The sequence below is a fragment of the Astyanax mexicanus genome, chromosome 17, assembly GCF_023375975.1.
Source record: "Astyanax mexicanus isolate ESR-SI-001 chromosome 17, AstMex3_surface, whole genome shotgun sequence".
NCBI classification, from domain to species: Eukaryota; Metazoa; Chordata; class Actinopteri; order Characiformes; family Acestrorhamphidae; genus Astyanax; species Astyanax mexicanus.
In genome coordinates, this window is record NC_064424.1 from 10,454,380 (window position 1) to 10,479,064 (window position 24,685).

Sequence of the window (24,685 nt, forward strand, 5' to 3'; positions counted from 1 at the left end):
AGGTGCAAACCATTATGTGCCTTTATGTACAGCTAAACTCCTAATAGGTTCTCAGTGCATACTGTTTTGCTTAGTGTGACTTAATGCTCATTTATACTCCCTTCATGTAAAAAATGATTGTCTGTTTCAAACATTGTAGTCATGACTGCGCACATTTTTATAGCGCTTTTTATGCATAACACTTTTATGCATCCTTTACATTGGCATGGATGTTCAGTACATCGGTAAGAGGGCAGTTTAGAGTCAAAAGTTTCTGAAAAAAGAAACATAATGTAGAGGAGTTTGCAGTAATAGCTGCAATAATAAAATACTATGCTGCATTTCCTGAGCTCTGTCACAGATAGCTGATTGAAAATGAGGTACCCTACGTATACAGCCTAGAAATACAGCCAAAATTTTGATGATGCAAAAAATGTATCCAGTCCTCTGTTCCCTAAAGTTCTTTGAACACAAATGGAGAAAAATGCCCCCTGACTTAATATTAATTGTGAGTTCTTATCATAATTCAAATTTGTGAAGAAAAGAAAAAGCAAGAGGCCCAATGCAATGGGCTTCATTTTATACCACAAGTTGCCCCATACTTTTTTCCAACTGCAAGAGGTGGCGAATTTTTGGTAATGGCATCACAAAGCCAGTAGGTGTTTTCCTTTCAGGAGGACAGTCCTACTGAGAACCCACCCTAAGCTTTAGAATGCAGCTGTTGTACCAAATACAAAAATGGCAGTAAATGGATAAAATAAGTTCTGCTATAAGATTCTTTCTTGTGTTTATACGGCAGTGGATGTGTTTCAATTAAACTATTAGTGCTAACATATGCCCCATACGTGTCTATGTCCAAGTCTGTATTTATTGTTTATCATCAATAAGCCTTGAAGCATATTTTGCTTTTGCATCCTGGTCATTTTGTACTAAATGAGCTTTACGATTATACATACTGTGAGATTAATTGCCTCATCTATGCTTTCACCATGGCTTTAGATTGAGGCATTTCGCAAACCTTGCTTGCTTGCTTTGTGGAGATTACATGCTCTTCTCACCTCTTTCGTATCTTGTCCTTACTCGTTTTTAAGCATCACTTTGGCCAAATAAACTGAAACTGCTTGGAAATTTGGAAATATAAATAAACTCATTATGTTTTGCATGTTTTACTGATGTGTTAGCATATTTACCATCCTTTGATCTTTCAGTGATTTTTGTTAAAGCTTATACAGAGTTCCTTTTTCTCATCCCTCCAGGGATCTGAACCGGTCTGACTCGGACTCCTCACTGTCCATGTCTCAGTATGGTGAGGTTCAGCGTTCATCCCATACGCTTGGCAGCAGGTCTGTGCTCTCCAAGCCTAACGGTGCAGGAGGCAGCATGGGGGACAGTCCGCTGTTCCAGAAGAAGCTGTACAGTATGGAGAAATGTGCAAGCCTAGGAGAAATTCACACCCAGTCCTGCGGCCTGAAGCCAGCCGAGTCCACTCGTTCACTTAGCCCCACCAGCAACGATTTAGATGCGTCATTAGTGGCAGGAACAAAAAGCAGTGGCCGCTCTCCACAGCTCCACAGCAGGAGGAGCCCTGGGGATGAGGACAGTGGCTCAACTGGAGAAGAACTGGAGGCCTCCAGCACCAGCCGCAAGAAACCCACCTTTCCCAGAATCTTCAACAAGCACAAGCACAAGAAATAAGGTTTAAAAAGTGCTTCTAGAAGCTTCACCACAGTATAAAATTAACAGAAAAAGCATAAAACATGAAGTGTACAGTCACCAGTGGAAGGACTATATCCTTTAAAAGACATCGGTACTGTCTATATAGGTCTAAGGGAGCATCTACTGTATGATTTTTATGAATATATACAGATTTTATTTTTGGTTTATAGAGTGATTGTTGGCTAATGGGAACAGACAGGTTAGTGTGTGGATGTGTGATCTTGTGTAAAAAAATATTTATTGTGCAGATTAGAGGCACACGTTGATATCTCCATTTTAAACAATTTTATGTTTTTCTTTACATTTTCATACAAGTTTTTTGTGCTTTCCATCGATATGCCTGGATACACTGAGGAGATATGATATACAGAAATATTTCTATCAATAACAAAACAGCATAAATCAGCAGCTGATTCAGCTTAATGAACATAACTTGTAAAGGCAAACTACTGTGATCTGTTTTGTTCCATATTGCAGCCTGATACAGACAGATGGATCTCTTCAGTGTTGATTGATATATTTTTATTAAATGCATGAACACAAATACCCCACAAATGTATCTGATGTTGCTTACTGTCCCATACCTGGCTGTCTTAAGGTATTCAAACACAGCACTGACTATATTTGTTAGGCCTAAAACAGCATCTAGTTATGGCCTGAGACTCTGAACCCACCCACACATTTTTACTGACTAGTAACATCAGTGTTTTTTATATAAAGTTATGTATTTCTTGATTTTCTCAAATCAGACTGCAAAAAAGCATTGTTTCTTACATTGACCCTTTGTTGGATACAGCTTTTGCATCAAATAATAATTACAATAATTACAAATAATTACAAATAATAATTACAATTACAATAATTACAGACATCACCTGTTTAAAATCACATTAATATTATTATTATTTTTATTTTATTTTCTTTTACCTAATATCTAGCCCTAAATTGCCATCTATTTCTGAAATGATTTGCAAGCTTTAAATGCAGAAATGTATCCATAGTAACAAATGAAATTAAGTTGAGCAGACAAAACATATTTTGGGTTTACTGTATGTAATGAAACAAAAGTTTAAGTAACTGTATATATATATTTATATTTATTTTGTTTAGGGGGTAGATATTTACTTTTAATCATAGGCCCCTATCCTAACATATTTGCAACTTGTTTATTCGTGTCGAACATAAAGCGTTGGAATGAATACCTTTATATTGCTCACGTGTTTACCCCACCCTTCCAACCAGTCATTCGTGTACTTCTGCCTCTGTAGTCTGGCGAGCCTGAGCAAGTTGTGTCTTGCTTACTCAGCCTACCTTTCTTTTTTACACACACTCTACAGACATCCTGTGCTCCGGTCTGAAACCGCAGTCACTCTGGTCATTTATATCTCTGTTCTGCTTAAGAAACATTAAAAAGTTACATTGGCAGTACAAAGAATAACTCAGGGAAGTCTTAAAGGGGTCATTCTGAGTGTTTGGGTGTTGAATGAAAAAACATTCTAGAGAAATGTATCAGTCAGTAACTGTTTACAGTGGTGGTGATAGGAACCAGACTTCTAAGGTGTTTACAGCTACATCATGAAGTAGCCTGAAGACCTCATTTTACAACAAGTTTGGGATAAGCCTCGGCTTAGAAGAATATAGTGTAGGGTGTTCTGATTTTGGATTTACACAACTTCATGTAAACTAATTTCTTAGTTTCTAGTTTTTTTATTTCAGATATTAAATTAAATTATAAAAACAAATTGTATTTTTCTTAAAAGTGCTCTTAATATATTTTTTAAACAGTTAAAAGAGAAATACATAGTACATAGTTAGTAGAATTCCTGTGTAATGTAACAAGCTTAAAAGTGGATGTTGTGTTAGTGTATACATTAGAAAAACAGTGCCTTAATAGTGTTTGTCATGCCACAGCTCTTTTCTTTTCTAAGGATGACTTATGTTTTCAGGCTATTTTGTGATATTGAATTAACTGAATAATAGAAACAAATGGTTTATGGATTAAATATATTTGTGATTAGCAAACTGTAGAAAAAAGGCTACATTACAAAAAGTTACATAGAAATCTTCTTATAATCATCTTTTAAGACTTTCATATTTTGATATGGTACTTTTTAATTATTTACCAACAAAACACCAGGTGTCTTTCTAAAATATTCTTCCACAGTTTTCATGAACATCCTCACATTCATTTATGTTTTCTTTTTCAGTTTAGGACAGTGGGTTCTATCATTAAAAGAGAAGAGCTATGAAAAATACTTAGGAAGATACTGTTGAATGAGACCCATCAGTGTTTATCTAAAAATTCTTCTTTTTAAGCTTTTTAACATATTTATATAAGAATCTGTCACTGGGTTCTCATCAGCACCACTGTAGTTACTCTACAGTGCACCATTTTATTTTACAATTCTTGGAATTTCTTTATTACTTTATTTACATATTACCAGTTGAATCACACCAGTGTTTCGGTGACATCAGTTCCTGTTATATTCAATCAGTAAATGAAGAAACATACATGCTGGCCAAAATGTGACAATTTTTGCTGGACCTCCAAAATAAAGGATCCTTTGTAAAGAGCAAAGGAAAGCATGCAACTCATGTATCCTTCACAACCCTCTTTTACCCACAAGAACTTGCTTTGAAATGTTTAGAATTATTTATTTAAAAATATAAAAAGCATATGAATATCTTATAAGCATATGAGTTACAAAGGACTAGGGCTGTCACAGTAATTGTTATTGAATTATTTTACAATGTATGTAACTACATAACTATTTTTCCTAAATATTTACAGTTGTATTTGCTAAGTTAAAAAACACTAATGTGAATGAGCCAATGTGTTGCATGACTCTATAAAAAATAATGCTTTTATTTTATTGATATAAACAATAATAGACTAATAAAATAAAGGATATTTCACGATTTTACCTGTCTGTGGGCGTGGCCAATGTGGACAGCCGGGATACGGAGGATCACGTCATCACCAGGAGCCGCTACATCACCAGCGCAGGTATCAATATCGCTAATACTTTATTTTGCATACAGATAATTACTAAATTATAGAGTAGAGCTGTTTCAGTTACTGAGAGGAGCAGTGTGTGCAGTTATATGGGACTGTAGTAACAGGAGATAAAAGGGTTTAAGTTAGCTTAGCTTTTCCACTCTACAGACAAACGCTTTCCCGCTCTGCGGCTGTAGCGTCTCCTTAAATTCACATTCTCTACATTTACAACAGTATTTACAAACCAGAATGACTCAAAAAACATGTTTATTTACACAGCTTAAACAGAAATATATCAAAGACCACCTAATGCCCAAAACACATATTATATTTTTTGCCTAGAGAGCGAGAGATAGAGACCCTAGCCCCGAAAGAGTAAGAAAAACGTTTTACAATAGAGGGAGACGCTAGCTGAGAGAGAGGCCGAGAGGGAAAAGAGACGTTAGTCGAGAAAGGAAGCGAGTGTGAGAGAAAGAGATTAGCCGAGACAGGATTTAAATTAATTAAACAGTATTTTCACATAATTAACCAAAATAAATTAAGTTACATAATGCGATAGAGAGCTAGAACAATACATTCATTTTAGAAACACAAACATATGCCAAAAAAGGCCACCTACTGTCCAAAATACATTTATATTTGTAGCCGAGAAATTAGCTTGCAAGCTAACGCCAGCGTAGCTAGCTAGCTACATTCGTGTGTGTGAGGCGCTGGCGGACTGTAACAGGGAAGCTGGTTGAGACTTAACCTAGATAGATATCTGGAGTTAGTTAGCGTTATTCTGGTTTATAAATGTAGAGAATATGAATTTAAGGAGACGCTACTGACGCAACGCGGGAAAGCGTTTGGCTATAGAGTGGAAAAGCTAAGCTAGCCAGTTAAACTCTGTCATCTCCACTTACTACAGTCCCAGATAACTGCAAACACTGCTCCCTCAGTAGTTGAAACAGCTCTACTTTGTAATTCAGTAATTATCTGTGTGTAAAATAAAGTATTAGCGGCATTAATACCTGCGCTTTAGCCGGGTTAGCATCCTCATGCAGCTGGTTGAGGTAGCGGGTAGCGCACAGCTGAACCTGATCCTCCGTAACCCCGCTGTCCGTCTTGACCACGCCCCCACGCCAAAACGCGGTCAAAACAGCAAGCAAAATAAAAGCGGAATTCAGATATAAACAATTGCAAAATCTAATACACATATTATATCAAACAACAGAACTATACCATATCTAACCAGCACAGTAACATTATTCTTATAATAAAAAAACAGCTATTCATTCACCTTTAAAATCAGTTATCCTCGCCAGTTAGCTGATAGACTAATTCAACATTTTTTGTTTCATAATAAAAGCATAATAAAAGCATAAAAAATCAGTGAATGTATAGCCTAAAACATTTTTTGGAATATTTGATTTTATTAGGACTTTTATCGGGCTTTCCTAAATAAACTTTTGATATGGTAAAATATGTAAATTCTGTTAATATGTGCATCTTACTTTTAAGCATTTTAATCAGGGCTGGTATATTTTATTTTTACAGAGCAACACATTTAAAATGTTTTAAAACATAAGACAATTTTGAGGATTCTAGAATCTCCTAAAATAACCTCTGGTATGTGTGACTGTCTTCTTTAAATTGTTTTGTAATTTTTAGGAAAATAAAGGTTCATCTATAAAAAATGTCTAGTGTTCTAGGAGATATACAGTATATACAGCATGTTTTTACTGACTGATATTCATTACAGGGAGTTTAAAGTCTATGCCAGTTATTCATTCATTCATTTGCTCCTCAGCCAAAATTCATTTAAATTGTACAGTTTAGAATGCTTTAAGGATGAATGTGATTAAATGTAATTAACTGGATAGTTTTAATCACCTGACAGCACTATTAAAATCTAAAAACCCAACATGTAATGAAAAAATAATATATATATATATATATATATATATATATATATATATATATATATATATATATATATATATATATATATATATAAAAAGACCAGCAGAATGTTAGTACACACTTCAGCAGCACATTCAACATAGTCAAAGGGTTTGCATCAGGACTGATGTAACTAAAAGGAAACACTCTATCTGGGCATGTTCATTTGTCTTTAAAGAGGAGATGTAAATCAAGAGAGCTTTTCAAAGCAAAAGTCTTCAGACAACTTCCAGTGAATCCAAGCTTTTACCATAGAGCCCAGAGTAAACATACAGTACCTCTCCTTCCTCATAGAGAAGACAGTACACACTGTGGTTCTGTGTTTGCCATTTACAATCATAGAAGCATGAAAGCATTAAAAACATTTTACAACTCTTTTATAATAAACAAAAATAACAACAATACCCATCTGATATATCCATAGATAAATACAATCAATACACAAAAATGAAGATAAAAGTCTTAAATTAAACGCAATCTCCATGTTCTGGGTACTAAACCACTGAGACAGTCAAGTGATAAACATGAAATGAACTGAAAGAAATTACGTTCACTGCGTTTTGGTCGCTCCCACTCACTTTTATTATTTTAACTCACTTTTGGCCTTAAGGTACAGTGGGATAATAATGAAATAAGTTGAGATGTATGATTTGTTGGAGGATCATTTGAATGATAAATGTCATTCTGATGGATCCCCAATGGGGAAGAGCTTATTGCTTCCCAGTTGCTGGCTGTGGGCCAGAGCTTGAAGTATTATTCATCAGATGATTTTAAAAACAAGACACCACAAGCCACAAGGATTTCTCTGTTAGCCAGATACCTTAAATCCAAGGAATGGACCTCTTTTCCCACTGAACAGGTAACAGTTAACATTAGGCTCAAGTTTTCAGGCTAAAATGAGAAATCCTTCAAAGCACATTAGGTCTTACTCAACAACCAACATAAAGAAAACATTCTTCTTAAAAGCATTTGTGCAGTTTTATGAATGTACTTATGTTTAAACAGGATTGTTCCAGTTTACAAGGACAATGAAATCTATTATTTAAAGAACACAGCTGTAAACAATTCTGCAGACATCCTGAATCTGATGTAGACCTTTAGGGCTTTAAGGGCTGTGTTAAATGGGCTATATGTTAAATAAAATCTTTTAGAATAAGATCCGATCATATGTGGTTGTAAATCAAATGCATATACGATTCGTGGGCACATGACATGATCTGTACGCATAAGCGTAGTGCTGTTGGTGATGGAGGTCAAAGTCCTGAGGGGAAGTCTGTTCCATCACCACAAGGTGGTTCCTTTTAGTCACACAATATCAGGTTCATATCTTTATGAATATGGAGAGAAATTATTGTTTCAAAAACGTATTTTCGCTATTACTAAACTATTAATCACTAATAAAATTGGATAAAAAAAACAAAATGAATATTTTGTAATTTGTCATGAACACATTTACGTACATTCTTCAAAAAGAAAGGTTTTGGTGAATGAGGCCTATTGTTCTTCAAAAGCAAATTTAGCTCCACTGATAATTAGATGGAAAACGGCACTGCTGAAGCACTGAACAACAGATGCAGTTGGTGCAGTTATTATGGAGTCTGATTTTCTTTCTACACTCTCAGTAGAGTGTAGTGTTAAACAACACACCTGTTTGTCCATGTTCCAATCACACACTGTGTTCCTGCTGTCTGACACCAGGTGTATAACACAAAAGTGTGTTATTATGGAACACTTCATTCTTGAGAGTGCAATCACTGAAGGCAGTGTGAGTTTTCTCCCGTGGCTGTGAAAGAGGTAGCTCTCTCTCCTAACAGAGCAGTGTTATGCCTCACTACTCTCCCAGGCCATGGCGGTGAAGTCCACCTCAGTCAGGTTGACAGTGTAGGGTCCCTCTATTCTCTCTGGCTCCACGTGCTGCTCCTGAGTGCTGCCGTTCAGGTTGTTGACTCTCCAGGAGTTGAGCGGCCGGATGGCTTTCTGAAAGCGCTAAGAGAGCAGACAGAGGGAGAGGAGTTGAGTTTTGTATGCAGTTATGTGTACACAAAAACAGGGTAGAAAACTGTACTGCAGATTAATTAGCTACTTTCCTTAAGGTTGCAATTAATGATTATTTTAGCAGTCAAATATTTTGGCAATTAGTTTTTGATTAGTTGATTAGTCTAGTTAATTATTTCTGTCATGCTATCAATCTCTGCTAAAATTTTCATAGCCCTACATACCTTTATTCACCTCAAATTAGAAATATTTATAGGACACAATCACACATACCAGATGTTATTTTCAGGAGATCTTAGAATACATTGTAAAAAGATAAATGTAAAAGGTTGTGCACTTTCACTTCTGGCGCTGTCGCAATTGGCTGCCTTTCCAATAGCTCTGTGCGATATTTAAATGAATTAAAAAAAAAAAAAAACTTGCAGCTTGATTTAGGGCGTGTCTGTGTGTCTTTGATATTACAACAACAGGAAGAGTATGCCTGGCGCAGCTCGAAATGCACAAAAGGCATGTACTAATTCTCTTAATTAATCATGGGTTTGTTTTAAGCATATCATGAAATAAAACAATCAGCGTGTCACTTGCTATTTCCTTTAAGATTCAGGTGTGCTCTGTCTTTGGCGTATTGCTATAAAGGACGTAGCTACCTGGACTTGTTCAACGTGTGCAAGCAGTGTTGATGTAGAACACAACAATACGGCAGAAATTTACCTCAACACACCACGCTTTGAGACCACCACAATTTTAAATTTGCTAGTATTGAACCACGCCCTTGATTGGGCAGAAAAGAAGAAAAAAAGGTGGAGCGAACTCAGAGTATTTGGGGTGGAGTTCGGGGCAGCTTCGCTGTAAAGCGTGAAGCCGAAGCCCCCCCTCACACGAAGAGAAACATGAGGAAAAAGAATGAAATTAAAGAAGAAGGAAGATGGGGAGGAGGTGGGTGCGAGGTTGTTCAACGAGCAGGTAGAGAGGAAGTGACGATTTAAATAGGGAAGAAAGTGTGAGGAGTGAGGGCGTGGATCAACTCCCAAAACTAAGCTATAATACATAGCTCCACTTTAAGCTCTGTGAGAGAAGCAAGCTCCTCCTTTCTGATCTACTGTGCTCTGCTTTTTCTATTAAAATGCTTAACATGGGATTATATTATAGATAATATAAATGCAGAGAAGATGTTTAAATGTGGAATGATAAGATAATCTTTGTATAAAGCTATAATCTGTTTGATCACTTTTGGATTCACAGAGTGCGTGCTAAGTGTTAACTGAGTAAGTGAGCCTATTTCCCTTCCCTGTGTTTTTCCAAAATAAACCAAAAAGCAGTGATCTGGGCAGACTACCTTCAGAACTTTGTATAGAGCTTTTTAATTATAAATTAACATTGAGTCACACAATTTTTTTATCACTTTTGCTAATTAAGTAGACTAATCTTTGCATATATAAAAAAAATAAAAAATAAAACCACTTACATCTTTTAGTGTGCCAGACTCTTTACTGACAGCAACAGTGGCCCATATTAGGATTTGCAGGCAGCAAAAAGCTCCCATACACACCCCCAGTGCCTTGCCCCACAGCGGGTATATGTACTGTCCGTACTTCAGTGGGGTTCTGTACATCTCAATGAAGATGTAGGTCAGGATGAACTAGATGAGAAAAACAAAGAAAGCTTTCTGAATTAACACTGCCAGAGAAACATGGAAACCATTGAAAAGAAGACACAGAGTCACAGGTACGCTATAAATTATTCACAGTACTGGAGGCTGGTGTTCATTTCAGTATCAGTCAGATGTCTTCATTTATTAATGCTCTGTGCTACTGTGGTTCAGAAGGATTTGACCCCTGCAGATGTTTACTAGGTTAATGTTTGCAAACGTAAACAAACTGAAGACGGGAACCCTGTCACTTTTTCTGTTAAAGGTTTACGTTATAGGGGTGGAGGAACCTTTTAAGGTACTTTGAAGAACCTTTAAGAAAAATTCCAGTGCTTCAAGGAACAATTATATAAACCTTTTCTTGAAGGTTCCTGAAACTATTTAACTATTTATAGCAGTTACTGATTAATACAACTCGAGTAGGGCTGTGTTGGCAACAATCAATATGATGTGTATCATAGATGATACTGTAAGCAAAATATCTGCAGTAATTTTTTTTAGCAAGCTGTCATAGTATTAAAACACACCATCCATGTATACTGTTTCTGAGAATGCTTCAATATATCAATCTTATTTTTTTTAAATAACACAACTTTTATCACACTATGCAGAGTATATGGCTGTAGGTTTTCATTGCAGTCAAGTAGAAGCTCATTTTTTAGTTTTTTGAAAACCCACAAGTTGATTAAAAAGGTGGAATCAGGTGTTACTGGTTGTTTAAAATAAAAAAAAACCTACAGCTACATCTGCCCTTTAAAGACAACAGTGAAATAAAATGGTAATTTTAGACCAAGTGCAAAAAACTCAACATGGCTGTGAAGAGGCAAGCCACACACAAACACTGTACTCACCAGTAACAAGAAGGGTGTGAAGAATACCCAGCATGCCTTGAAGTACAGCAGCACCTTGGTGCACCAGGGTGGACAGAGACAGATCATGTCTACTATGTCCTGGCAGAACTGGTTCACCCCTGAGGTACACAAATCACATGCAAATCACCATTAAGACTCATATGAGCATATTCCGGTACTTTGCAACAAAACACATGACTAAAAAAACAACAGATACAGAGTGAATACAGTGACATATACACATACACACACAAAGGGATATAAAAAATGAAATTAATTAATTTAGAAACTAATCCAGGCATAACTTTTTAGTGTTAAGATTTTAAAGGTCCCAGAATTAGGGATATACCAATACCACGTTTTGCCTACTGATACAGATACTAAAGCCAGATTTTCAAGTATCTGTCAAGAGTCTGAAATAAATCTACTCAAATAAACTATTCAATAGGTGCCTACAAATTCTAATATTCAAAGCATTCCATTTGTTATAGGTTTTATTTACGTAAAAGTCGTATTCTGTGTCCCATTCTGTGTAAGCTTGACAGAATATGATTTATTGGTTTAGTAAAACCAAAATTTTTTTTTAATGAGAAAGGGTATGTCCTAACTTTTGACTGATACTGTGTTCAAATATTAAATTTAAACTAACCCAGCTTACTAGTGAAAGCATTGCTATCCCTAAAAAAGGATTTTGAAATGGTAAAGCACAAAGACACTAGAGGAGAACATGGTTATGGAGAATGTTATTGATACAGGAGAGAAGCTCATCAGCTCCAGCTTACAAACATGACTTTTTCTGTACCAATGCTTGCAGAAGGGGAGTTCTAACTTGGCTAACAAGACAGAGGTAGCTGGGGAGCTAACAGGCATTCCTGCTAACACTAGCCTTTTATTATCTCTTCTTTCACTCATCTGCTTAGTCAAAAACAAACTGGACTATCTAAGCCAACAACCAAACTGAAACTAAACACAAATGGAAAGGAAAAATGTATTAACAAGAAACACTTGAGCAGAGGAGGGAGTAGGTGCTAGGCTCAAAGCTCACCTGGCTACAAGCTTTTATATAGTTAACCACCCTTCACCAGGAGGACACAAAAGGAACAACCTCAGAAATAATAAAGCATCTAGATTTCATTTTGGGGTAGAATAACAGGGTTGTACTTAGGACTATAAAATTAAAATTAGGACCATCCAAAACCACTAATTTCATATGTATAAATCTATTTTATATGATTAATGTACACATGTATGCATTCTTTATTCTGCAAAGTGTTGCTGGTAAAGTGAGTGTTCAGTATGATGCTCACTCAATTTAAGAATAATGGTCACAAGACATGACAACACTAAGCCATGATTAAACCTAAATTTGTATAAGCATAAAGGTGCATAATGAGGTCATGAGACTTGGGTGTTAGTGATGTGAGAATGAGATGTAAAAGAGTTGGGAATGCACACCATAAAAGAATGAGATGCCCAGACACATGAAGAGAGTGATAATGATGAGCCCAAAACTGGTGCTGAATGAGTCAATGAGGGTGAACCAGTATATCCCTCCCTGTTAGAAAACAGACACACATTATGAACACAATGATGAGAAAAACACAAAATGTAGAATCAAATATAATGCACTTACAAATATAGAATTCTTTTAACACTTAACAATTTTACTGATACAATTAAACCATATTTGGTTTCTAATATATTGATAATATTTTAAAATATATAATTCAATTCTGTGTGGATACTGTGTGTGGAAACTAAACTGTCCACTTTGATTGATCTGTTTTTGTTTTGTAAAATAGCCTGTTTTTTTTCTTAAGACATAAACAGAGACCAAATAATGTCAATAAGTATTTGGTTCATAAATCAACACAGATTATATACAGAATATAAGTTATTAAGTTAGTATATATATATATATAGATACAGAATATATATATATATATATATATATATATATATATATATATATATATATATATATATATATATATATATATACAGAATATAAGTTATTAAGTTAGTATATATATATATATATATATATATATATATATATATATATATATATATATATATATATATATACTACAACAAATGGTGTTTAATACTTTTGTTATTACAGCAATATATACAGTGTATCTGATTTTATTTTATCCAACTATCAACTCAAAAATAAAGCTAAATGAAGTATCAGCATCTACTGACATTAGTGACCAGCAACAGGCCCATCAGGTAGAATCCGAAGCAGAGCAGGCCCAGGAACAGGGTCTTGTACTTCATGTTGGACCTCAGCTGAGGAAACTCATCCAGCACTGCTGTGGTTATCCCCTCCATGTTACCAAACTGTGGGGGTGGGAGAGAGAGAAAGCATCATGTAGCAAAAACAGAGAAAGGTCCTGTCATGCAAAAACCTTATAAACCTTATATCTCCATTTTTGCCATTTTGTTATTTGACCAAATTTAAAACTACATTTAAACTAAAATAATTAAAACTAAAATAATTTTTTAAAAGGACTTGGAATGAAATCTCTTTACATTGACTTCTACTGTACATTACAATGTTTTATTAGTTCTCTAATTTACCACTTTAGAGATATAAGGTTTGTGCGTGAGATACAGCATCAATATGCTACAGCAGGAAGTTGCATAATGATGTGGTATGGTATCTGTGGGTGTGTAGCATGCAATGAAGTAAGGCAGGATGTATGAAGACATTTCCCCACTTTATTTAGTCAATAAGAACGTCATGATACTTCTGTGGCAAAGCTTGAAATAACTGACCATTTATTGTTAATATTATCAATATTTTACAGTATCTCACAAAAGTGAATACACCCCTCACATACTTGTAAATATTTTAATTTATCTTTTCATGAGACAACACTGAAAATATGACACTTTGAGACAATGTTAAATAGTAGTTAGAGAACAGCTTGTATTACAGTGTAAATTTGATGTGCCCTCAAAATAACTCAACACACAGCCATTAATGTCTAAGTCAACAAAACTGTTGCTTTCCATGAAGATGGCAGGGACTATAAGAATGTAGAAAACTGAGATAGAGCACAATGGCCAAGATCAAACAGCTGTTTTTCAGGACGGATTACACTCACAACATTCCTCCCCAGGGTTGACCATAGTAGTTAAGTCCATGTGTTCTGCATAATATCCAGAGATTGGCCTTAAAAAATAGACAACATTGCTGCAGAGCTTAAAGAGGTGAGAGGTCAGCCTGCAGTGACCATACACTGCACACTGCATCAACTCTGCCTGCATGGCACTGTCCCAGAATGAAGCCTCTTCTGAAGCTCATGCATAAAAACAATTTGCTGAAGACAAGTAGTCCAAGAGTCTGGTTTACTGGAACCATGTGCAGTGGCCTGACGAGACCAAGATAGACTTGTCTGTTTGGCTCAGATGGTGTCCAGCATGTGTGGCACTGAAGCTAAAGATAAAGGCGATGGACTGATCAAGTATGTCTTGCCTCTGGGGCATCCTCACATTGAAAGGTGGAGGAGCGTAAGGTCCTCATCATGGAGGAGTGAAAAAGGATTCCAGTAGCACCTGTGAAGCTCCAGTGAACTCCATGCCCAAGAGAGTTATGGCAGTGCTGGAAAATAATGGTGGCCACGCAAAATCTTGATACTTTAGGTATAATTTGGCTATTTTCACTTAGGGGTATATTCACTGTGTGTTATTTTGAGAGCACAGCAAATGTACAGTGTTGTACAAGCTGTACACTGACTACTTTACATTGTATTAAGTGTTATATCTTCACTTTTGTACAATATTTACAAAAATGTGCGGGGTGTATTCACTTTTGTGAGATACTGTATTATTATTTATAATAAAATATGATCAATACTTTATTACTTTATTGAAAAGCAGAGGTTTACATGAAGAAATCTTACCAGTGTGTCCACTCCCAGCATAAAGAGCATCAGGAAAAATAGAATGGCCCAGAAAACTGAACCAGGAAGAAGAGCCAAGGCCTCTGGGTATGCTACAAAAGCCAAGCCTGGACCTGATAGAGCAGCAAAAACACGATTCATTCAGCTCATCATTTTTATGGGATTCAGCAGGTCATGTTTCAGCTGATCTTTCTGGAATGAGGAATGGCTGCTAATTTGAATAAGCAGACACGCTAGACTGGAATTACCTGAGATTGCCACTTTTTCCACCGGCACACCCTTCCTCCAGGCCATGTGGCCCAGTATAGAGAAGATTGCAAAGCCTGCAAAGAAGCTGGTGGCACAGTTGCCTATGGTGATCACCAGGGTATCCCTAGCACAGAAAAAAACAGTTCATTTTAGGCACTGAATGTCACTCTTCCTTTAGAATGTTGCCTAGAAAAAAATCACAGGGATAGTGACAATAAACTAATTTAAATAAAATCTCAAATATTGTTATCCAAAAACTACTAACCTGATGACATTATTGTCAAATTTATTGTAGGAGGCCATAGACAGAAGTCCTCCTACTCCAATTCCTAATGAGTAGAAGATCTGTGACGCTGCATCATTCCATACCTACACAAACCACATTACACTGCATTATAAATTTGTATGAACAGACACAATTGAGACATCTACTCAAAAGAAGAGAGACACTGAAAGACTAGTACTGTTGCTGGTACCTGTGCATTAGCCAGTCGCCCCCAGACTGGAGTGAGATAAAAAGCTACACCCTGTAAAGAGCCCTCCAGAGTGGCCCCTCTGATGATCAGAACTACCAGAACAAGGTAGGGAAAGGTGGCCGTCACATACACAACCTGAAAAAAGACAAAAGAAGGAGAAATTGGTACTTCTGGTACTTACCAAAATTACAAAACATTAAAAATGAATTACTTAAATAATTAAAACATTCTTAAACTAATAAATGCTTACTGTGTTCTTGTGTGTTAACTTTAGCACTAAAGCTTTTAGCCCAATATGTATCAAATATCTAGTTAAAAAATTTAAATAACATGTTTTTAAGTAATCGCAACAATGTTTTGTGTTTTTTAGTATTGTATGATATACTATTATCTATTAAAATTGGATAAAGAACAGAATAGCATATACTGTTAATTGTATGGGTTTTTCATGCAATTTACACTATCTTCAGCTCGAAGCTTACCTTCTACATATATGGGCTGCATATATGAAAATATTATGATATTATACTTTAAATACTGTATAGATTCTCAAAAACACAGCATTGATTTGAATTAATAGTTCACACATAATGATTGATGTCAGACAGTGGTTCCAGAGCACTAGACAGAAGTGTTGTAATCTGTCGCCAGATCATAATGTTGTGATTTTAAATAAAAAGTAAACTTTGATTATCAGAAGCTTTACAGGAATTAGCATTCTTGGTATAAACCAAAGATTCTGTATAAAAGTAAATTATATTTGTTGATATCCACATTGAGTTTAGGATTTCTAATTCTGCCTGAGCTGAACCTTACCTTGCCTGAACTCCGAATGCCCTTCAGCATGCAGAGGAAAATGATGACCCAGGCAGCTAGTAAACACAGAGCTAGCTGCCACCTCACAGGCCCAGGGTTACTCAGGCCCGTGCTGTGTGACACCCCCAAGACACGCTCACTGTAAAACACACACACAAGTATACATAAACAAACAGACAGAAACAAATGCTCAGCAAACATACGCATCTCAAGTGATCTCAAACTATTTTAAACCACAGTTATTTTCAGCTAGGTTACAGAGGCTTATGACTGTCTAGTGGTTGAAGCGTTCTTCTTTCACTTTAAACAAAAGACACTTTTTGCATCAATTCTAGACTTCACATCTGAACTGAACGATGTATATAAAATGCATCATCTAAGCACTTTGATTAAGAGCAAATATAGCAAACACTATATGGAAAAAAAGTACTGGGACACATCTTTTAATTACTGACCTTAGGTGCTTCATTCATACCCATTGCCACAAGTGTATAAAATCAAGCCCTAGCCACCATGCAGGCCGACTTTATAAACAGCAATATAAGAATGGGTGGTTCTAAAGAGCTGACTGAACTACAGAATGCTACTGTAATAGGATGGCACCACGCTAGAAAGTCAAGTGGTAAAATATCTTCCTTTGTAGACATTCCACCTCCATTAGATATGAATGGTATTACTAAAAAAGCATTTAGGAAGCAAAGCAACTTAGCCATGAAGTGGCATAAAGCGTATAGAGGTCTCCAGGGTTCCAAACCTGCTATTAGAGATGGAAAAGGGACGGCTACTCCATATTAATGCCTACTGATTGCAAATGAAATGTATAAAAACATCCTGTAGGCGCAATGTGTGGGTGTCTTAAACCTTTTGTCAATATAGTGTAGTCTATACTAGGGGTGGGCGATATGGCTCTAAAATAATATCACGATATTTCAGGGTATTTTTGCGATAACGATTATACTTGGCGATATAGGAAAACTACAATAATTCATTCATTTCAGGAATATAGTATAATAGTATAACAGCATAATCATAATGTGGCAAAATAAATAATATAGCATAAAATAATATAATGCAGCAAATAATACTGCAGAATATTTAGTGCATGCATATAAACTGCAAACTAAAACAATTATACAATAAATACACCTAAAGCTTCACAGTAAATAATAGACTACTTTTTTTAAAGACAGAACAGCCCTGTTATCACGATATGGATTTTTAATTTCACGATATTTCTGTGTCACGATATATTGTATACGATATAATATTGCCCACCCCTAGTCTATACTGTGCTCATCTTCTGTGTAAATATGAGGAACTAGTGTACTTACTTCCAGAAGAACTCAGACGGACTCAGTGTGCCATTGGTGTTGTTCTATGGATCAAGTAGGAAGGGTGCATGTATGAGACATTTATGTGCTACCACAGTACTGTGTGTTTACAATCACAATTTAAACTGTAACTTTTTAAAATCAATAATCTATCATTTAATCTATATTTATTTTAAAATAAATTCAGTAGTGCTTGAGAGATCCTAGCCCTATACATGACAAACAGTAATAGTATCACACTTACCCGACACAGCTTAGCATTAGCAATAGCATCACAAGACCATGGCAGTGGGCTTTGGAATGAGCTACCCAGGTAATAAAAGGTCCAAGCAATGATGACATTGTAGTAGAGGCACACTAAAGTGGACACACACAGCATCCCTATGCCGATCCCTGGAGAAAGCACAATAAATATCTTTTTCAGTAATGTATAGATCCCATTTTTCATGTTTGTGCTAGTACAGCAATATAAAACAAACAGCCTTTATTCCTGAATGAATTGTGTTCAATATGGTGATACCTTTAAGCAGTGGACAGCATTTCCAGACAGTGATGGGACCTGCAGCTCCATACTGGCCCAAGCTGAGCTCCATGAGGAAGAGGGGCATGCCCGTGAAGAAGAGCATGATGAAGTACGGGATGAGGAACACACCTGAAGCATTACAAACAACATAAGTTCTCACACATTGAGTGCCTCCTGAGAAAAGTTAACATCAGTCATTGATAACCCTATTAAAAACAGCATGATCAACTAGACTAAGCTAGAAAACCAGTACGAGCTTTTTTAACCATGCAGGTTGACCAGCATGACCAGTGTGACCAATTAAAGGCAACATATATTATGCTGGTTTACAGCTGGTAATTAACCAGCTAGCTTACCAGTACTAGATATGTTTTCTGCTAGCTTTTTAACCACATTGACCAACAGCCCAAGACCAGCTTAGACCATCTGAAACCAGATACCAGAAAACGCCTGGTTTTAAGATGGATGTTTTCAGCAGGGGGGGCATGTCAGCTTTCATTAGCTTCACAACAGGGGTCACCAATGTTGTGTACAAAGGGAGGGTGTGGCTGCAGTCAAGCTGAAGCCCATCTGACACCACTTGTTTAATCAAGTTGGTAAGTTGGTATCTTTCTCAGTGTCCTTATTTAAAAAAAAAACTAAAATATGTACACCCTAGTTGTATGCATCCCATTTTTGAAAGCCTTCACCCCAGAGGAAGTTCTCAAAAAGTTGCATTTTGTAAAATTCTGTTTTTGTGTACAGAAGGACAAAAGAATAAGAAAAGGATACGTGTGGACTAGGCTTTTAGATACGCTTAAGACCATGACACACAACTTGACATATTTGACGTATTTGATTTGCTTAAAGACAGAATTCAACATCAGCTCAGCTTTCGCTTATTCAAATAAAGAACTTAATAAATCTTAATAACGTTTTTTTTACAGTGCTTTAATGTTATATTTCAATCCATCAAATACAAATGCACCAAGTTATGATGCACTCTTGCACAGGAAGTATTTATAAACATGGGGAATGAGGAAGTGGTGCTCTTTGTAATGATTTTGATATAATATCTTTATCAAGCTGTAAGAAATTGAAATGACTGTTTTCTTTTTTTTAGATCATCAAGTTTCAATTTGTTAACCTTGCCACAGAAACCTGTAACTAAAAGAAAAAACTTTACCAGCAGTAACATCATTTCCATTACAAGACACAATGTACACGTGTAGACCACACCCAAGAGAGACTGGAAGCTCTCCAAGCTCATTCTGGAAGGATTACAGAGCTTACAGGACACTGGGAGGGACTGGGCGTGTGTGCGTCTGAGTGTGTGTAAGTGTGTGAAGCTGACTGCAGTTTTGGTATCTGCTTACAGGCTGTCACAGGCTGTCACTGTGCTACTATAGTTTCAAATCTGGCATTTCACTGGTACAGAATGTAGCAGTTGTAGCAGTTGAATGTAGGAGATGCTGGGTGGGTGATTGAGAACATACAATGAAGTGTTTGTCCACAATCCACATTCTCCCTGCCTGTGTGACATAAAACTCACAGTAGCAAAAATTGTACTGTTTTTTTTTTTTTTTTACATTTTGATTACCATGTCAGGCTTTGCAGAAGACTGTATTTCAAATGTCACGAAACACACCCTAACCAGAGCTTAATTTGGATTACCCACAGCCTCTGACATGCAAACAACATAATTTATGGGTGCTACCCAACCTGTCGAGAGCAAATTACTCTCTTGTTCGTGATAGGACTGCAAGATAACATATTACATTATATTACACTCACTGTCAACGAAATAGTTGCAAAACTAGTGTCAGATTGCACATGCTATTTGGAAGGAAGATAAAGGTTATTAATAAAGATAAGTTATTTTTTTGTATTTTATATATTATATATTTTATTAATTGAGTTTTTGAAGTGTTACCCCAGGGGATGGCTTGGGAACACCTACACATGTATAGGTTATTGGGTGTTAACTTGTGATAAAGGCTGAACACTGGCCAATGTGTTTATGGCAATATGATGTGAATTATGGGAGTTTTAGCAGGGCCTGACAGTGGGTGCCAGATGCATGGGGAATTCCATTTCTGAAGGTCATTCTTCAGTCCTAAATGTGACATGTGTACTGAGAATATGTGATGGAAATAATGGGGGGTAATGATTGTGATCGGCAGCATCCGTCACTACTATCTGTGTACAGACACCCGTATCCCAAATGCATATCCCACAGGTCAGTGCATCATTCTATAGCTCCCATGAGACACAGTAAAAGTCACCACACTTTTTGATGATATTTTTTTACTGATACTAATATTCCATTTCATTTACAAATTAAAATATAATATTTACTGTGTAATATAAAAATTACTTTATTTATAATTATCATGATTTTTGCCCTACTGCTTACTACTAAATTTATCCTATTTCAACCTTATATGCAGACCATATTGCTTTACTGATCTGTAAAAACAAGAATGGCAGAGAGATTATATTTACTGTAAATACACACATGAAGCCAAGCAGTGCTGCTTTACTTTATTCTGCCTATCAAAAGCGATTCAGGCTGACTAAATTATATCCCACTTTCTGCTCAGATGCAAAGTTCAATCCCATTGATGAAAACTCACCTCCACCATTCCGGTAACAAAGGTAAGGAAACCTCCAGACATTTCCCAGGCCGACACAGTAGCCGATACAGGAGAGTAGAAACTCGTACTTGCCGCCCCACTGCTCTCTGGGAAGCTGGGGGTTTGCTGAATGAGCCGGAGAGGGTGGGGAAGATGCAGCAGCACCGGTCACACTGCTCTGGGGAACACTGAAGCCATTCACCTGTGCTGGACTCTACCAAAGAGAGAAAAATAATAATTGTGTTACACACAACTCTACACCATTGAGTGGGGATGTAAACTTCGTTCCTAATAACAACTTAATTACAGTTCTTTAGAAAATAATTATCACCACAATTTTATTCAATTCCACTAATTATTAATTTAGAATGAAAATGTAGTTACTAAAAAGATATTACTATTTTATTATGTACAATTAGGCATGTCACAATACCTATTTTGGGACATCTTGTCCTAGAAATTCATAATAAATCATTTTTTGAGACTACTTTATGCCACTGACAAGTAATATAATGACAAGTAACACAAATATACTCTTTTAAAAAGTAATGAACTATTAATATTTAAAAAAAATTCAGACAATGGAACTGGAATATTAAAAAATAAACAAATCTTAAACAAATAAAACATCATTTAAATAAAAAGACTAACCAATAGTATTAATTAGTATTATTATGTAATATTGTGGTCAGTAAAATGTATTGAGTTCATGTCCATATATTGTATGATAAGGCGATAATAAAATGATCTACAATAAATTTACCCATTTCCACCTTGAGACATATTTGCATGTATTTTAACTATGAGTCAAACCCCACTCAATTTGTGTTTACTGTTTCACATACAAGGAATCTCATGTTATTTCAACCTTTACCTGAAGCTGTTGAATTAAATGCACATAATTCATAAGTTCTCAAAAGAAATCAATAAAATAAACAACATTACTATTACAAACACATGTATGAAGTATACAGTGTTAAATGTGAGGATCAACCTTAACTTGACTGCTAGTCATCTATCTCCCCACATAAAAGAAGCCATTGAATTCTAGTTTCAACCGAGGAGCCAAATAAATGGCTTGATACTGATACTGTCCTTGAAGTGAATTAGGCGTGATACTTACATTAGCAAACTATAGAGGAACCAGAGAACCAGAGCATGCTGTATTTGATTCTGCACTCTAATGAAAGGGAAGTCATTCTGGTTTGCAGACCATGATATTGTTTCTTCACACAATGGCTGGCAAGAGGAAACTTGTCAGAGCTACACAGATAAATACACTGTAGGCCTATCACACACACTGCATCATAGCTCTCTTTATTTACTTTATAGGGTTGAATGAAAGTGGAAAATAGACGCAATAAATAGCAGTCAGAAAGCTAAAATGCCATGAACAAATGACTTGTTTATGAAGAGTGTAATAAAAAAAATATTTAAATGATTAGAGAATTTTAGGTCTAATTTATTGTTCCCAAAAGTTTAGTTTGGGAGTGTTTTGTTCACAACTGTATAAAGACGTTTAGATTTAATTCAGTTCAAATTTATGCTACAAAAGTTATTTTTTTGTTATTTTGAACACTTCTTGTACTTGTTGAATATTGACCTCACAACATATTGTTATTCATTTAGTAAATAATTTACTGCCTTGAGAAGCCAAATTTAAACTAGGCAAAAACTAAATATTGCCCCATAAATAATTGTGCTAAACAATATTATTGTCATTTTAAGACCATTTAATGCCACTAATATAATGACATAATAATTTCATTGCATAAAATTACAATTATATGAACTTTTAAGTCTAATTAATTAATTAATTTTAATGGATGAATATAATTAAACCACTCTTTTTTTAAAGGAACATTCCAGCCATTCACATTAATTGTTTTCGCTAAGAAAAACATAATATAATGTGATTCCTCTCTAAATAAAATAATTGAGGTTGTGCAAATATATTGTAGGGTGTTGTGGTAGGCCTAATATGTACTAATATAAAAATAAAACATATGTTTATATTTAATTAAGTTAAAATTCCTGATAAAGGTCAGCGCACAAATTTTATTTTGACCACTTCTGGTACTTTTTGACCACTCTGTAAACTGACCATGTCTAGACCATTTCTGACCATCAACTATACTGTGTAGCCACCACACATATTACTATTTTAATTTATGATAATAATAATCATTATTATTATTATTATTATTATTATTATTATTATTATTATTATTTACACTTTTGAGTGTTGTTATTTGTCTGTTTCATTTCTTATATTTTCATTTACCTCATAACATATTGTTATTTATTTAGGAAATAATTCACTGCCTCGTGAAATCAAAAACTTAATTGAAACTTAATTCTGACTGGGAGCATTTAATAAACGTTTACAAACAGTTATAGTTAATAAAAACAGCACAAAATATAGCCTGACTGTTTGTTGTTGTTGTTGTTTTTTAGTTGAACGCTAAATTCCTCATTCACTTTCACTGTAACGTTAGTGGTGGTACTTACTTAAAGTAAAGCCAGTTGTGCTAAAAACTACTTTTTGAAGCAGTATTAAAGGAATAAAAACAGTGGTCTCTGTTGATACACATTTTCCTATTTTTTGTTGTACTTTTCCAGGAATGAGGTCAAACAGGTTGAGTTACCTCCTCACCCAGTCAGTAAAAACCAAACCAAACCAAACAAGCCCACTCAAAACCGCCAGACTACAGCTGTCCAGGTTTAACACTTTCTTTACTGTAATAAAGTTTAATAACCAGAAACGGCTGAAACCCCGGGCCCCGGTAAGGGCAGGTCTCTGGCCGGCTCACCTCCGTGCGGAGCTCCGTGTTTCCAGGTGGAGCTTTCGCCTCCTCCGCGCTCGGCATCTCCCCAGGGGCAGCGGCGCTCGAGCCTTTCTTCTGATGCTCGCTGTTACATGGCTCCGGTAAAGGCTTCATCGAGGCGGCGGAGCAGCTTCACAAACACGCGCCCGTTCAGGACCCGCCGGACTAACAGTGATGAACCACCGCGAGAAAAGTTACATTCCGCCCCACAAACTCACAGCAGCCCGGCAGCAGCAGCAGAAGCAGCGCAGGTGTACAGTTCAGCTCGCCATGTTTGATCCTGGGGAGGGGAGGAGACAAAAAGAGAGAGAGAGAGAGAGAGAGAGAGAGGTGAGAGGAGGAACCTCTCTCTCCTCACCCCTATAAACAGGCCATTATACACCTGAGCACACCCACTCCTCCTATACAGCATTCCTTCTTCCTATCTATCTATCTATCTATCTATCTATCTATCTATCTATCTATCTATCTATCTATCTATCTATCTATCTATCTATCTATCTATCTATCTATCTAATTTTCCTGTCTATATGTCTCCCTGCCAGTCTACCTGTCTGTCGCTTAATTTGTCTTAATTTATCTCTCGGTTTTCTATCTGCCTGGATCTATATCCATCTTCCTGTCTGTCTATTTGTTAGTTTGTCCATCTGCTTGTCTGCCTATCTATCTGTTAATCTTCCTACATATCTGTCTGTCTACATTTCAGTCTTTTCAGTCAATCTGTCTGCCTATGTGTCTCTTGCCTGTCTATTAATTTGTCTTAATTTATTTGTCAGTTTTCCATCTGCCTGTATATCCATTTATA

At 36.0% G+C, this 24,685-nt stretch overlaps 2 protein-coding genes and 1 long non-coding RNA gene across 6 annotated transcripts in view; 1 reads left to right on the forward strand and 2 right to left on the reverse strand.

Annotated features, from left to right (window-relative positions):
- stim1b (stromal interaction molecule 1b) overlaps nucleotides 1-2,250 on the forward strand; it is a 50,441-nt gene extending 48,191 nt beyond the window's left edge. For all 4 annotated transcript variants that reach the window (XM_049466075.1, XM_022676081.2, XM_049466077.1 and 1 more), the window contains one exon: nucleotides 1,236-2,250. In XM_049466075.1, coding sequence (XP_049322032.1) covers nucleotides 1,236-1,674 — 439 coding nt within the window. In that variant the 3' untranslated portion in view covers nucleotides 1,675-2,250. The remainder of the gene's footprint in view (nucleotides 1-1,235) is intronic.
- Nucleotides 1,130-6,663, reverse strand: LOC125782353 (uncharacterized). The gene is made up of 2 exons (XR_007424979.1): nucleotides 4,621-6,663; nucleotides 1,130-1,646 (listed from the first exon to the last, which is right to left on the reverse strand). It is a non-coding gene; the product is annotated as an uncharacterized LOC125782353 (long non-coding RNA).
- Nucleotides 6,664-6,861: 198 nt separating this feature from the next.
- On the reverse strand, nucleotides 6,862-24,173 carry slc6a7 (solute carrier family 6 member 7). Its single transcript, XM_007254146.4, has 15 exons — nucleotides 23,866-24,173; nucleotides 21,053-21,266; nucleotides 18,435-18,566; nucleotides 18,159-18,307; nucleotides 17,915-17,958; nucleotides 16,584-16,722; nucleotides 15,768-15,902; nucleotides 15,557-15,660; nucleotides 15,291-15,415; nucleotides 15,043-15,155; nucleotides 13,337-13,474; nucleotides 12,584-12,683; nucleotides 11,129-11,247; nucleotides 10,095-10,268; nucleotides 6,862-8,620 (listed from the first exon to the last, which is right to left on the reverse strand). The coding sequence occupies exons 1-15, from the start codon at nucleotides 23,992-23,994 to the stop codon at nucleotides 8,456-8,458; spliced, it is 1,980 nt and encodes a 659-aa protein (XP_007254208.3). The 5' UTR covers nucleotides 23,995-24,173; the 3' UTR covers nucleotides 6,862-8,455.
- Between the last annotated feature and the right edge of the window lie 512 nt (nucleotides 24,174-24,685).